The 16,548-nt window shown below is 40.6% G+C and overlaps 1 protein-coding gene across 1 annotated transcript; it reads right to left on the reverse strand.

Annotated features, from left to right (window-relative positions):
• Positions 1-861: 861 nt before the first annotated feature.
• cstf3 (cleavage stimulation factor, 3' pre-RNA, subunit 3) lies at positions 862-16,149 on the reverse strand. Its single transcript, XM_083651076.1, has 20 exons — positions 15,972-16,149; positions 15,117-15,221; positions 14,843-14,938; positions 10,873-10,905; positions 8,048-8,145; positions 7,838-7,904; positions 7,719-7,753; positions 6,921-7,047; positions 6,717-6,794; positions 6,451-6,613; positions 5,757-5,866; positions 4,306-4,422; positions 3,982-4,200; positions 3,680-3,782; positions 3,090-3,159; positions 2,803-2,998; positions 2,535-2,682; positions 1,856-1,950; positions 1,668-1,728; positions 862-1,462 (listed from the first exon to the last, which is right to left on the reverse strand). The coding sequence occupies exons 1-20, from the start codon at positions 15,999-16,001 to the stop codon at positions 1,266-1,268; spliced, it is 2,148 nt and encodes a 715-aa protein (XP_083507202.1). The 5' UTR covers positions 16,002-16,149; the 3' UTR covers positions 862-1,265.
• Between the last annotated feature and the right edge of the window lie 399 nt (positions 16,150-16,548).

Raw genomic sequence — 16,548 nt, forward strand, 5'->3', positions numbered from 1 at the left:
GTGAGTGGCTGTGCTTTATACCATCTCTGAAAGATGTGTACACTGACCCACTCTCCCTCTTTGCATTTAGAGGATTGCAGTCCTTTGGGAATGTTTACTTTGGAAGCACTACTCTCAGGAAAAAAGTAGGCTAGTGTTTGTCTCCCTCTTGTGTACGTGTAAGGAAATAACAGTGGGTTCTTCTGCTTTGATTGGTCTCATTACAGACTCCAGACATTACGGCCCTCAAGCTATTGTGTGAATTGGTCACAGTGATGGATCTACCTTAAGCGTGTTAGCTATGATCTGAATATGAGCAATGTGGGGACTCTGAATTTATTTTGCGATTCACGACTTAATCGTCTTAATCATAGTTCTCACACACACACACACAGCATAAAGCTAGCCAGGTATCATAATCAAATCCAAAATCCATCCAGACAACACTTCAGACAGGCAACCCTCCTTTATCCAATTAAAGGCTGTCAAAGGTTTTTGAAGCTCTCCTTTCCTGCTAATGCATGGTCTGATGTTCTGCTGTCTGCTAATGCATGATCTGATGTTCTGCTGTCTGCTAATGCATGGTCTGATGGTCTGATGTTCTGCTGTCTGCCATGGTGAGAATATGATTAGAGGATGACTGTTCCTTTAAGGTCAGCTCCTAATTCAGTTACCTTGCAAATTAACTATTTGAATCCCGGGCTTCATACAGTGCTCCGTCCAGTCCTGTCCTGCTCTATGCTGCTGCCTAGTGGTAATCAAAAGGCCTGACACGGGTGTGCTAAAGTAAAAATAATAAAATTAATTGTGCAACCTAATCTGGAGAAGAATGGGATTTATTAAGGAACAGTAAGGTTAAGTCAAATGAAAAAGCAGGTCTGGTTGGATTCTTTCCCCCGTTTATTGTAAGGAAATGCGTTTTCTCCATTTACCTAGAAAAAAGAAAAAAGAAAACAAAAACAAAAGATCATTCCACTTTGCCATCACTGGAACATCACAAGGCCAAGACTCCGCTGTGCCAAAATCAAGGGTTGAATTAAAAACTTTGTACAGTATATTGTTCAGTTTTTAAAAATAAAAACTGTTAAAAAAAACAAAGCCACAAAAACACACAAGTGTGCGTCTGTGTGTGTTTATACGTATGCGTGCTTGTTGTACAGGGATCGACGGAAGTAGAATCTGTCAGACGCACTGACAGAAATGTAGACATGTAAGAACACCCTATTAGGATAGGATCACCGGTGAGGATTACGTCCCTGTAGGGTTCACGGTGTGTTTTAGTGAGTTTATCGAATCCTCTTCTGCTGGCGCGCGCGGTAGATGTCGTGTATGGGTGGAGCTACATTTCCTTTGTCATCCTCCTCATCAGAGTCTGCGTTCGGCCTCTTGAGCGATTTGACGGCGTGGTTCTCCAAGGATCCGTTGCCCTCCCCGGCTGCGTCGGGCAGTCTACCTGTGATCAGCTCCACAGCAGCATCCACAGCTATCGAAGGCACAGAGAGGTCATCAGCATGTGTCAAATACAGTGGGGCTGATAATCAAATAATACAATATCACATATATGTGTGTATATATATATATATATATATATATATATATATATATATATATATATATTGTGTGTGTATATATCAGATATATGTCCACAACAACAAAAATGAACTGCAATCTTCACTAAAGCCACTTACTCTCAGGAAGTGTGCATTTTCTGAAACTTTCCATGATCTCATCCACTTGAACAAAGGGACCCTGTAGCAAGAAGACAAGCGCAGACTCAGTGCTCGGATCCCAGAAGGAGAAGTCTGCTGCTTCCATTTTTTACATTCATCATCAAATGATGGGGGCTTAGGGGTGTTACGCTGCTGCCGTTACTCACAGTGAAGCACGTAGGCGGAGGAAGCAGCTTCATGAGGACCACAGCAGCTGGGGGGACTGGGAAGACTCCACCTGGCACAGGGTGCAGGCCTGGAGCTGTGGGAGGGGAACCCGAGAGACAACATCAAAGCACAATACATACTTTTTTTTGGACCAAAACCTTGGTGACGCAGGTGCGGAGATACATCATCCAGCAATATAATATCAGCAAATATCAACAAAACTAGTGGTCGACCCATTTTTCAATGGCCGACGCCGATATTTAGAGAGCAGGATGGCCGATATATAATGCAGATATCTGTTATTGTCGGCATTGTCTTTGTTTGCCTAAGTAGATCTGCAGTGCACTTATATTTAAAAGTTAAAAAACTAAACTCTGTAGAAAATACAACGGCCTATGCCTGTGATGGATGCCGGGCGATTATCACAAAATGCCATTAATTTGCCCGATTTAATCGCTCGCAACATCAATCGGTCCATCACAAAACATAAGCACAATACATGTGACGTCTCAATGCACTTGTGCAATCCCTTTGAGACCCAGGAGTCAGCAACGTGGGAACCCAGAGTCTATTTCCGTGCTGAAATAGACTCTGGGTTCCCAGATTGAGGAGTCAGTGGTCTGGGGGTAACCGATGTAACATCCTTAAGATCTTGGGGCAGTAAAAGAGGCTATGTACGGGCAAGGTGACGAGGCTGGTAGGGGATCATCTGGTTGGTGTCAGGTTTGGGGTACTCTGGTTTGCGGTCAGCTTCGTCCTTTGAGGGCGTAGAGGGGGTCACCACCGTCTCTGGGAGCAGTGCGGCCAGTTTGGCACGAGACACATCCTACAAACACAGAGTGGACAGAAGTGAAAAGTCAGTCCAGGCCCACAAAGAAGCCTGATCTCCTAAGATGCTTTAAGAGATCCCAAGAGAGGTGCCTTCTAAACTGGCCTAGGTACACACCTTGTATCCAAGGGCTTTGAGCTCACTAGCAGAGCAGGGGTACAGGTCCATGAACTTGTACCGGTCTACGAGTAAGGCCGTCTCTTTGCCCTCGTACTCGTCCTTGAAGGCTGTGAAACGCCTGCGCTCTACTTTCAGAATACTGGCCAGGTCTCCTATATTGCTCTCAAACCCCAGGAACCGAGCCCAGATCTCTCTGAAGAAGAAAGTCAAACAAACGTCATCAGGGCCATGGATTTCTACATCACACGCACACACACGTTCACTAATTGAATATTTGACATTACCCTGATTTTTCTGGTGACAAGCTTCCTGAGGTGAGGACACGCTCAAACAGAACCCTGGTGTTGTTATCCTCTGGAATGAGACAACAGGAGATGGAGAGAGAGAAAACACATCATACCATCTTCCATTATTATTTGAGAGACAATCATTAGCCATGGCTACAAGCTTAACAATATGCTGAGTAAAGAAAAACACAATTGCTGAGAATATTCATGTGTTTCCATCCCTGATTTAATATGGACAGGACCCCAATGCATGCTTAATATCAATGTTATAAATAAATGGAAATGGTAAAATGGTAAATGGACTGCATTTCTATAGCGCTTTTATCCAAAGCGCTTTACAATGTGCCTTCATTCACACACCGAAGGCGACCAGCTGCCACGCAGGGTGCTGGCACAGCCATCGGGAGCAATTTGGGGTTCAGTGTCTTGCCCAAGGACTGAGGAGTGGAGGAGCCGGGGATCGAGCCACCGACCTTCTGGTTAGTGGACGACGCGCTCTACCTCCTGAGCCACAGCCGCCCACAAATAATGTGAATAATATGTCCCACATTATGTATCAATTCTGCATTTTGTCAGACATAACTTACCATTAAGGTGTGAGAGGTAATCAATGTATGCAAGTATGTACTCTGGAATGTCACCATATTTCTTCAAGCCAAGCTCAAATATCTTGAAGGCCACAGATTTATCCTGTGAGGGGAGATCAATAAATAAATAAATATATATATATATATATATATATAGAGAGAGAGATGTATAAAATAAAATAATCAAAATAAATTGGAGTTATACCATTCTAGCTGATTTTGATTAAGAATCCTTCAAACACCCTATTCCAGCTAAAGAAGGGAGTGTGTGTGTGTGTGTGTGTGTGCGCGTGTGTCTTCACCTTGCTGCAGTAGTACTCCATCAGTGCTGCGGTCACATAGACGTGGTGTCGCGTGCGCAGGTCCTCTCTGGCCTTCTTGAAGATGATTCGACCCGACTTGATGCCCTCTGCCCTCCTTGCAAACTTCATGTACTGGATGTAGACCAGCGTGGGGTCAATGTCCTCGATGGTTAGCAGCCGGTTGTAGACGCTGTGGACCTTCTCGTGTTTCATACGACTCTGTGAGGGCAGCAGCAAGTTAATCAACTAGAAACGTGCAGACGAGATCCTGTGCCTCTTGCCATCTTGAATACCAGTTGCTGCTCTAAGTAGATGGACACTGACCTCTTCATAGTCAGCGAAGGAGAAGTATAGCAGCATGTTCTTCTTCAATAGAGTCCCGATGGCACGTTCGTAGATGTTGGCTGCCTCATCACTAAACAGCTTGGCATTGTTCATGTCCTGAAGGCAAAAAACAAACACATGACTGTTCCGAGCACACAAACTTGAATTTCCCCATTGAGATCGTGAAAGTTTCATCTAATCTTATTTCTTAAAGGTCGCATTTTGTGTAGAACATGATGATTTCCCTTTTGCCTCTTTGAGGATAAAGTACTTGGACGTGCTATACGAACATCATGGAAGTCTCAAAACACATGGTCCCAGATACGTAAATCCACACCAGCCATGTCAGGAAGAAATGGCTCCAAATAAACCGTTTTGACTTCTGTATCTTTGTGACATCACAAAGTAACACTAATTTGATTTGCCCACTTACAGCTTATTGAGGCACAATGCAGTTTTAAGACAGCAATTAAAAAATTGTTGGTAAATGGTAAGAAAATGGTAAATGGACTGCATTTATATAGCGCTTTTATCCAAAGTGATTTACAATGTGCCAACATTCACCCATCCAAACGCCGAAGGGGAGCAATTCGGGGTTCAGTGTCTTGCCCAAGGACACTTCGACATGCGGACTGGAGGAGCCGGGGATCGAACCACCGACCTTCTGATCAGTGGATGACCCGCTCTACCTCCTGAGCCACAGCCGCCCCATGCATGTTGGCATTCAGTCTTTTAGAATAGGTAGGTACCTAGCACTGTATCAGCACTGTATCAGGGCGAGAATGTATATTGTATTTTATAACTATGTACTTTATGTTAATTTCTATATGTAGGTACAGTATGTATTTATGTATTGTGAGTCGTAAGTATTGTATTTGCACCTGACAATCCTGTCAGCCATCCACCTTCCTTTTCCCCCAGAGGACCACAATGGAAATAAGCCTGTGGCTTTGTTGTGTTTTAATCCTCGGCAGTTTTTTATGTTTCATAATGTCTGTCTTCTGTGAAGCAGCATTATGTGTGTTTTAAATTGTCAAATAAAACTTCAACTTAAAACTTCAACTTACAGCACCGCCCCCCACCAACTGAATGCGGAAGACCAAACCTTGTGGTCTGTAGCATAGCTGCATCGTGTGGAAAAATGTCCAGAAAACAATCAACTGCACCAAAGATCTATCCATCCTAACAGATTTTTGATTTTGATTTGATGTTTATTTTGAACATATAAAAAAAAGAGTGCATAGTTAATGAGGGGAGAGAGAGTGGATAGACAAGTCCCTCAGAGGTTGGATTTGATTTTTTTTTTTTACAACATACCGTAATTCACAACCTTGTTTTAAAGACCCATAAGTTTTAAACAAGAACATAAAAAGGGACCTTAAGTCCTAAGAAAACAAACTCCATGGGTTGGACAGCTTTACATAAGACCCTAATCTCATTTCATCCCTTACCCCTTTCTCTGCCAGCAGTTTGCTCGACTGTTCCAGGTACTGCGCTGCCTCATACCATACGTCAGGATGGTGGCCCAGCACCAGCAGGCACTGCTCATAGGCAAACATCACTGCAACACAGCATACAGCCATAAAGACCCACCCCAGCATTATAGCAATGCTCAAAGAATGTCGGACAAGAAGGACAAAAATATATCAATCTTCGGCACTTTCTGGTCTTCGTAAAAAATGTTGAAGCAATGCCATCTCAACCATGTGTTGTTTTTTGTACATGTATATCCCTGAAAGTCCAATGTCTACCTTAGTCAATGTCCCTAATGTCTCCTGTTTTTGTTTTATCTGTATTGCATACCTGAATTGGAAATATGTATATGCACACCTGAATTGGAAAGTCAAATGCCTCCTTCATGTATATGTATGATTCCTCTCCTCTTTACCCTATATGTATGTACTGTATATGTCACTTACATCGTATCCCTGTCAGTTGCCCTATGTATGCACTCATTTTTCTTTTTAAACTTTTTGCATTTTACCTCTACCTGTCGAGGGACTACGGATGGAAATTAGCTAAGGCTACAATCCGGCACATTTACCGGTACATGCAAATGTTCATCAATGTTGCACTGTCCCTGAAAAACAAAAACAAAACAAACACCACCACATGAGCACATCCTGACCACAAAAAATGAGTCACCTCTCTTTGTGATGAGGGTCTGGTCTTCCGTGCGCAGCGGGTTGCTTTTTTCCCACTGGATATATTTCTTCCACATGTCCACTTGCTGGGCTTCCTGAGGAGAGTTCTGGGGCGGCACCGAGGGCGCGTTCCTGTCCAGCCCCTTCATCACAGTCTCATACTCCTGTATTACACACAGCAGAGAGAGGTCTGGATCAGTCTACAAAGACAGCCCGGTCTAGAAGGATGTAAAAGAGGTTCGTGCAATTTTATGTGTGATGTTTCACCTTTGCCACTCTCCTGGCATTCATGTAGTCTCTGCTGCGGTCCTCGATCATCTTCTTGGCCAAGTGCACGTTGATGCCCTGCTCGGGAAATAGAGAGGTCAGCCGGACAATCCACTTTCACATGAGAAAGTTTAATACTCAGTCCAAACACGTGTGGATGTGGGGTAGAATGGCAAAGGGTCAGAGTCCTCCTGGGTCTCGTACCTCTTCATATTTGCTATAATCTCTCCAGAGCTGCTCGATGTTGATCATGGGGTTCACGCAGCCCCTCTGGTACACCCTCCGCACTGCGGTGATTCGTTGATTCTCTGCATATGAGCCCACAGCCTCACTAAATGAAACATATTAAAAAAAGCACTCAACAACCAGGCTTGGGAAGTAACTGATTACATGTAATCAAGATACAAAAGAGCTAACTGTAATCCCTTAGTTACAGAAAAAAAAAGTGTAATCAAGATTACAGTGAAATTGAGTAACAATTGGGATTACTAGCAGGATCCCAATTTTAAAATATATTATTTTATATTATATTTATTGTATATTTATCCAAGTGGCTGTGCACTGGAAATATGACTTATTTATGTTTGATATCATAATGGTGCATTGCAAATGAAACTTTGGAGAAAAAACTGACATGAACAACACACTTGGCTAAAAAAGGACCAGTGCACCCCCCCTAAAAAAAAATATATATATAATATACTAATAATAATAATCATCATCATCATCAAATAAAAAATAAGGGGTGGTGCTATGTCCTCCTGAGGAGCTCCGGGACTCCAGTGGTCTAATCAGAAAATGTGTTCAAAAGTAATAGAAAAGGAACATAAAGTATTCAGTTACATTAATTTAATGTTGTGATACATGGATTACATTACTGATTACAATTTTCTGGTTACATTTTTAAAGTAATCCTCTTGCCCCTTTCAACAACTCGACAATTAAGAGTTGGTTCACTCAGATCCTAGCAGATTACAGTTGTACTACTTTAAATCCACTTACACTCCTTTGAGGAAGTTGATGTAGTCCACCCAAATCTGTGAGAGGACAGAATAGCTGTTAGGTGACAGCAGCAACCGGCATTATGTAAATACTATTTCATAGTGATCAGACTGGTTTACCTGGTAAGACATGATTTCCATGCCAATTTTATCCAGGGCAAAGTCATATGCCTGGGCCATCTTCTCTCTGAGGACAAGGTAACACAGGTATGAAATATGTCAAACCAAGAGGCAGAAAGTAAACACACTTCATCCAATGTCCAGTGTGGCAAATAATAATAATAATAATAATAATAATAATAATAATAATAATACTTTAAATACTCTTACTTGTAGCTGGGCAGCTTCCCTTTGGTCTCTCGGACATATGAGAGATAGCATTTCCACAGGTCGATGTGCAACACTTTCATTAGGCATCTCTGAAACAACTATGGGGCAGGGATGGGGAAAGATAACTGTACTGAAAACATATGTGGTGGAAAGAGAGACAATTTAAAGCATTTGTACATAACTGGATTTATCAGATGGAAATGGTAACTGGTATCTTCAGTAAACTGCACTATGTTCTATGCACGCAACACTTCCGTGTTTGACATTCTACACTAGTCTTACACTAGTCACATCCTAGCAAAAAAGAAAGAAAGCAAGCCCCAAACCACATTACTTTTGGCCTATTTTAATCCAATTTGTGTCGAGAGTTAATTACTCTCTAGTCTAGTATGCCATGAGCTCAAAACATCTTAGTCTCATTTCAGAGATTTTCATTGACGATCTTCAAGAGGTTTTGAGCTCAGGGCATAACGTAATTAACCCTCAACACACAAATTGGAATAGATTAGACCAAAAATAACGTAGCCGAGACCGTTTTTTCAGCTACGATATAACTAGTGTTACTATACGATTGGAAGTGGTGGAGCGGGCTAAAGTCAAACATGGAAGTGGAAGTGTTGCGTGCAAAGAGCACATTCAGAAAACCATCGGTCTCGAGCATTTGATTACCGGTAGTTTGATTCTCAGTGCAGCAATTCCATTATAGAAATATAAAGGATTATTTACACAGAAGACCAAAACCCCTTTTCATCAATACAAAATCAAACTTAAGTCTCTGTGAATGGTGTAAACTGCAAAAATATTGTGGCAATTCATGCTGGACCCCATGGATTTTTTTTTTTTTTCCTTTACATACGCTGTCCTTGTGTTTGTGTAATCAATTTCATGAGTTTATTGCCCTGATCAGATTCTAAGCAGGACACTGGTGAAGTCAAATGATGCAGTACTGCCCACATTCACACTCTGAACTCATGCCCCAGCCACTGTGCCTACCAGTGTTGGAGGTAACTCATGACAAATAAATGACCTGTAATATATTACTTTTAGCAATAACTCAGTAATATAACTTATTACCAATAGGGTTTGAGTAATATTATACCAGTTACTTTCTCAAGTAACAAGTTACAAATGTAGTTACTTTTATTTTTATTTTATCAATGCACATATTTGAATAAAGATACAATTCTTTGTGTGTTTTTATGCAAATAACCACTATAGATGACAATAACAAAGGAAAAGGACAACATTTAGAATTTTGGACCATCTACACTGACTTCAAGACGGTTGAAATTATTTTCCGGGATGGTTCCGGGTCAGCGATGTCATTCTGCTACTGCTATTATTTTTGGTGAAAGTAATGCAAAAGTAGTGTAATAAGTAATGAGTTACTCTACACAGACAATAATTTTGTAAAGTAACTTATTACTTTAAAATGAAAGTAACTAGTAATATAGTATATTACATTTTGAGAGTAACTTGGTGCCTACATGGTGCCTACATGAGATTTCAGTTAGCTCCATGTTTGCTTATTGATTTCTATGGTTAAATTAGACACAATGAATGCACAAATCTGTATGTCACGCTTCCTCAGACACCTGTTTTCAACATGTTTGATGGCCAAGAAATTAGACATCAAGGCAATAACTGAACCAAGTAGCCATATAGTTCACTTACATAATTTATTCAAGGCCAGTGCGATACAGCAGAACATTAAACGTGCAATAAAACCAGTTCTAGTTGTTGGTTGTGGGTGCCAATAACCTAGCACAGGCTGTTTTCTAGCCAACTTTAACTTTTAGGAGTATTGCTAACAAAGGGATGAAGCCGTAAACAAAATAAAAATAAAAACAAAGTTTACATCAGACATGTTACTCAATAATATGCCAATAATGTAAGCCAGATAATGTGTGAGCCAATTAATGGCTTTGGGTGCCAGCCAGTACTGTAGAGCTGCAACCATTCATTGATTAGTTGTCAACTATTAAATTAATCGTCAACTATTATGACGATCGATTCATCGGTTTGACTAATTTTTTCAGAAAAGAAAATCTCTTGATTCCAGCTTCTTTAATGTGAATATTTTCTCTTTTCTTTATTCCTCTATGACAGCAAACTTAATATCTTTGGGTTGTGGCCTGTTGGTCAGGACAAAACAAGACATTTGAGGACATCAACTTGGTGTTGAGAAACAATGATCCACATTTTTCACCATTTTCTGACATGTTATAGACCAAACAACTAATCCATTAACCGAGAACAGAATAAATGACAGATTAATCAACAATGAAAATAACCATTAGTTGCAGCCCTACAGTACTCACTAAATTCACACTTCAAATGTGTCCCTTCCATTAAATAAATAACTTATTTTTGTTAAATGTAAAATATTTCAGGACTTTCAGTGGTCGTTGCAGCCTTGGTGAAACTGCCAAGCTTACACTAATTTTAAGAAGGCCTTGGAATACACTGATGATTGTATTAATTGCTGGAATAAATTAAAATATATATGTACCGTATATATTTCTGTCAGAGGTCAGAAAAACAAATATTGTCAAATACATTTCTAGAGCAGTTTTCAGACATGGATTAAGGGTGAAATAAGAAATATTTTGTCCCTGAACCATCAAGAATTAAATACTATCTTTAAGCAAACCACAAACAGGCAAGACACTACAACCAAGGTTGAAAATGTAAGCATATGTGTATACTTTCAATTGGTGATATAGTTGTGAAAAACAGTCAGTGTGTGTGTGTGTGTGTAAGTTCCTGGGTGTTGAACCAATCATTTCTATGAGTCCATTTTCATGAGTGTGATTGACACTTACCTTTTCTACCTTGTCATAATTTTTAGCCTTGACCTGTGAATAAGAGTGTAAATGCAATGTTAATTCAAGTCTCCTCTACTTTCAATGGCTTACAACATGCATTCATGCAAACTTGACCACTCTCACACACACTTAAAGATCAACAAAGTGAATTTCACACAAGAATGACAAATTACATTTTAATTTAAGGGGTTTATTCTCTTTGTATATTGAGTGCCACATACTAGCCAACCCCCCCCCCCTCCTCCTCCAGAAAAAGAATAAGAAAAAAACGGTGGCCGTGGGTTACAGGGTAGGAAAAAAACTCTTGAAAGAGGGCTTGGAATGCAAATATTCCATCCTGGAAAGTTGAACGTTGAATGTGGTAAGCTCTCAAAAGATGAGGATAACAAAAGTTGACAATCTCTTCCCTCATAGCCTCAGTTCAGCGCGCTCCCTCTGTAAATGCAACATGTTTCTGCAACAAATGTGATTTGTGTCACTGCTGAGGAGTAGAACAGCATCACAGCACCCTCCAGTGCAGACGGGAAAGGTTGTCGATGAGCACAGAATGAAACAGGAAGGCCTCAGTCTCTGCCATTAACCCACCCCACTATATTATATGACACTAATGGGCACAAACACTCAGCATCGTATGAGCCTGCCAGCAATAAAGTCATTGTTTACATGGCAGGGAAATCTCCCCCCAGACAGTCCAGCAGGCACTCTGCTGTACTACGGTCAATGCTTGCAGGAAGGATTTAATAAATAAGTGATCAGAAACATTAAGCTCAGCAGCAATGCAATAACATAACAGTTGCCAACATAATCAGGCTGTATTCAGTCGGTGTTCTAGCAAGAATGGTCAGATCTTAAATTTGGATTTACAAATGGATTACATCTTTGTTATTGTGGCGAAATTATTTTGTCTTTACAACTCGGGACATTTAAGATGCTTCTGTGTAGTATTGGGACAATGGTGCACAATGCCATATAGAGAGATAGCAATGTTGCAAAGAGTTAGCTTACAACAAAACACAACTTGAACTCATGCTGCAGGCAGGGGTAACTACATTGCTTGTAACAGCTTCTTAAGCCACCTCAAGAAACTATTGTTTGGGCATCACCCAAATAAGCGTTTTTTTTTCTTTCTTAAAATAATCAAAAGACTTTGAAAGGCTGAAAACTGTTGCAGGCACTACCCACAAGGCATAGAAAGGTTGTTTGCGCCCCCGAATGGATCAGTGACTGCATCAAAGCTCCTTTTGCTTGTGCAGAATTTCTCTAAAGGCTAGAGATCTTGATCAACTGAGTGCCTTGGGGGGGGGGGGGGAGACTTCAAACATGACTTGCAGACTCCAGGCACAGCAATGTCACATTAGACTGGGACATTCATTCAAAAAATACCAGTCAGAGAATTCTGTTAGTCAAGTATCTATATATGAAGTAAGACCAGTCGGATGCAATAGGAGCTGATGTGGTTTAACAGGGGCCAACAATCAGTAAGACCACACAATAGTGCCATCTACAATGGTAATCAAGTAATGCCACAGAGACACAATAATTCACAATGCAAAATTTCTATGATTACTGATTTTATTGCACATGATTTTTTTTTTTATCAAATCACTCTTCTTCTGAGGTACACTCAAAACTGAGTGTGGCTCAACGCAAGAATTTAAGTGCTCCTGTATGCAGTTGTTCAGTCACAAAGATGGTGTGGAACTGTATGGAATGGAGCCTGAATTTGTCAATTCCCAAGAATCAGTCAACTGCACCTTCACATCATCTCATGTAAATCTGAATGACTGACCCAAAAGGTACCTAAAATGGTCAGGCAGGCTACATATTGTGCATTGCATAGGCCTAAATAGTGGAATATTTTCAGTTGTCAGCAAGAAAATGTAAAAAAAACGTTTACCCAGTTTTACATTCTCACAGTATCTGAACTACCAAAGTGTGCCCAGCAAGGGCCAATCTAACGACACAATTGGCACAAATTCAAATGGGAAAACCAACCCATATGATCCTTTGAGCGAGCACCATTCAAACCCCTATCACTACAATTTGCATATAATGAAAAAAATACATACATTTACTCTAATCAAAGACGACAAGGCAACTAGGCAAGAGTACCAAATGTGAGCTTAACAAGTATGCTACACAACCATCTTAAGGTAGGATAGCCAGAAAAGGGCAGGTAGAAGACAGAAATCTGTGAAATCATGTCTGTCCTGATCCCGTTTGACAAAGAAGTTCCACGACATAATTTGTGGAGGAAAATTGCCTTAATTCTCAACCATTCCTTTGAAAAGATAAGATTTGTTCAGAAACATGACAACTCAACTTAGTGAAGTATACCATCAATGCTATGATTAAGCTTGATGTCATTCACCCTGCAAAGTATACACAGCATCAGAAAAAAATAAATAAAAAAAAAGTTTCTCAATGACGGTATTCATGCTAACCATTCTGAGCGAACACTAAACTGTACTCAAGGGAACATAAGACTCCATATACCACCACCTATTTCAGTGTATGCAAAATGTAAAATATCCAAGCTGGACTGGTTAAACTTGTACATCTTGAATCACTTGATCCAAATACAGAACTAAATACATATAGGCTATACATCTTAATCTATGAGGCTTATGTCAAATCGAGCAGAAACCCAACTTTCACAAATTTACCTAGATACACCTTTGCACTTTGCAACTTAAATCACAACCGAATCTGGAACAATTCCACATACCGGTAATTGGGTTGAATTGATAGATGGAGAAAATGCTTGACTAACCTAAACCTGATTCTAATATAGGGCATACTTACCAAAATAAAAAGGTCAGTTCCCCGAAAGCATAAAAAAAACAAGCCACACCCCACAGAATTTGTTATTTGTTGCGTCCCTAAAAAAAGTTGGTCTAAACTATGAATGGCAAAGTGAGTAGTAGGCTACTGAAATACCTTGTGGATGAATGCTGTGTTTCGATAAAAAAATCACGAATGAATTCTGATAATAAAAAAAAATAACTTGTGGAACCTACATCCAAATCCTACCTAGGTAAAGGGAGAGTGAGACTAATGTGAGACTTTGAGCAATCATTTTAATACCAATTGCGGTATTTGATTCCAAGCATCCCTGATGGGGAACTGTCTGAGCAAGTGTGCTGCATCCAGGTGGGGTTGGGAAGAGGGGGGTCACAAAAATCATTCCATCAAAACTGATGGCCTGACAGGAGAGGCTGGGTCAGTGGCCATAAAAGTTATTTTTGAAGAGGGATGGGGAGAGGAGAACTGGCTCAAGGGAAAAGAGTCAGCCACACAATCAGAGTGTATTTGCTTAATAACAAAAAATTACCCGAAATAAATGACACAGGAGGCAATAAATTGACACAACAAGTGAATAAAAGGCTAATGCACTCCAATACTATTAAAAGTGTTTTAATACTGTTGCAGATCAAACATGCAACAAATGCACTTTACCCCATTAAAAAACGGCGCAGAAAATATATATTTTTAAATTCTGGGAACATAAAGTAGACTTTTCTGAAAAAGAAAAGGTTAGAGCTCATTTCCCCTTTTGCTGGTGTTTAAAGGCACAATCCTTAATGAGCCCGACTCAAGCAGACACGTTGAGATGTGCTATGATGCAGGAGAAACCTGTAACTATGATGAATCCAGTCTTCCATTATGCTGTTTTCCCATAACCTTTAGTATATGTTTTCCACTGTCAAAATATAATAAGGTATAAATAGTATTCCTGGCATCAACAATCACACTTCAAATTTAGGATGAGAATTAATCCGGTGATGGTCATCTAAAGCTAGAGCAGATATCTGTAACGTCTGTGCCAAGGCTCAGTGGTTCAAATTAAGGATTGTATCTTTAAATGTCAGTAAGTTAGAAATGTTTTGTTTGTGTGAAAGTCACATTGTTGATCATGTTAGAAAATACCCAGCCATGCACACAAAGAAAAGAAAGGAATATTGACCTCGGCTTCAATGAACAGTTTCCAGAATCTGCCAGAACTTGGGAACTGCGTGACAAGTCGCTCATATGTCTTCCTTGCTTTATCTATAGGTTGGTTCTAAAGAAGGAGAATGCATTTACATTTACACTAGTCATGAAGAAGAAGCAGTCATGAGGGAAAAGGATGTAATGCTAAGTCACTTCGAACTTTAACAATCCATACCCGCCCCTTCCCCCCCACCCTGGTTATTCCCAGTTTCATTAAACCCCAGGAATGCAACCCTGTGTCACTAAACCTGTGCTTCTCGAATCAGTATGCTCCACGCGTCAAGGTCATATGGGTTTTCTTCCAACTTCTTCTCGGCCTTCTTCACCTTCTCTGGGATATACTCTGCTGCTGCCTGCAGGAAAAACAAACACAGGGCAAATGTGTTATACTGCTGCTGGGTCTACGTGTAGGCCCAACATTACCTGCAGAGTCAGATCATGTGGAGGAAGAACCAACTTGTGACTACTTGATAGCTCATGTTGCACACTGTGTAATGTGCGACACACAGCGATGTTCCACTTGCTATCATCATGCAGACAGTGACTTAAATTAGAGCACAACAGGCACCACGAGGTAGCAACCGATCCATATCGATACGGGGAGGGGACGTTTGCGCCATTAGCCATCTGAGAAAACCCGAAAGAGCCACCACTCCGTAAAAGTCGTGACTTAGCAAAAGTCACCATATTCGTTACACTAACGTTAGCCTTATTTGTTGCATTGATTATGAGTAATCACACGTAACGTTATTACAAACAATGCAACGTTAGCCTTTTCTAACGATAAAAGGCTAACATTAGCCAAAAATGGCCTACAGCCTAAGCGTAACGTTACCGCTTCACAATAACATTATCAATGAACAGTTACAAGTTGCTCACCGCTACGTCAAATTGTGTAGTTCTAACGAATATTGACGATCTAACCAACAGCAACAATTTGCATAACGTTAGACCGCAGCAATGTTTGCTGGCTAACGTTAGCAGCAGAGAGTGAGACGGGCCTAGCGGACTGCAGTGCCAGACTCCAAATTATGCTAGCGTTGTTTAGCTTGCTCTCCAGTTAACGTAGCAAGCTGGCTAACGTATGCGTTTGCAGTATCTACCTGGTCGGCGGCTCCTTGATCGGTGGACATGGCTGGAAGTATAAACTATATAAAATGTGATGGCAACAGTAGTTGCGAACAAAACACAATTACGTTATAGCAATTTTAAAAACGACTAGGTCATCGGCATAGCTTCAGAAGGCTCGATCGCACTGCCCGCAAGCAGCAGCAGCCCAGCAGCCGACTTGGCAGTTCTCAAAATGGCGTGAATTGAATTTTCTTCTCTACTTCCTGTTACGTTAACCAGAGAGTGGGAAAATCATATATACATGTATGAGAAAAGAGAACAATCTCGGGTTCACTTCCGGCTTCGACCTACCACTGTTTTGTGTCTGTTTGTCTGAGGGATTTTTTTATTTTGCTCATTAGAACAATTCCTGTGCCATTTGTGTTAGTCCAGGGGTTTCATTCAGCAATGTAAGTGACAAATTAGGCCAGTAAATTATTACTCTTTTGTAATTATTTTCATCTGTGTGCACAGAGTGCTCATCTCCATCCACCCCCGTCCCCCTCTCTCTCAAAAGTAGCTATAAACTGGTTATAACTATGTGAAGCTTTGGGAATGGTGGAACAGTGT

This window comes from Poromitra crassiceps (genome assembly GCF_964638095.1).
Source record: "Poromitra crassiceps genome assembly, chromosome: 14".
Lineage (NCBI taxonomy): Eukaryota > Metazoa > Chordata > Actinopteri > Beryciformes > Melamphaidae > Poromitra > Poromitra crassiceps.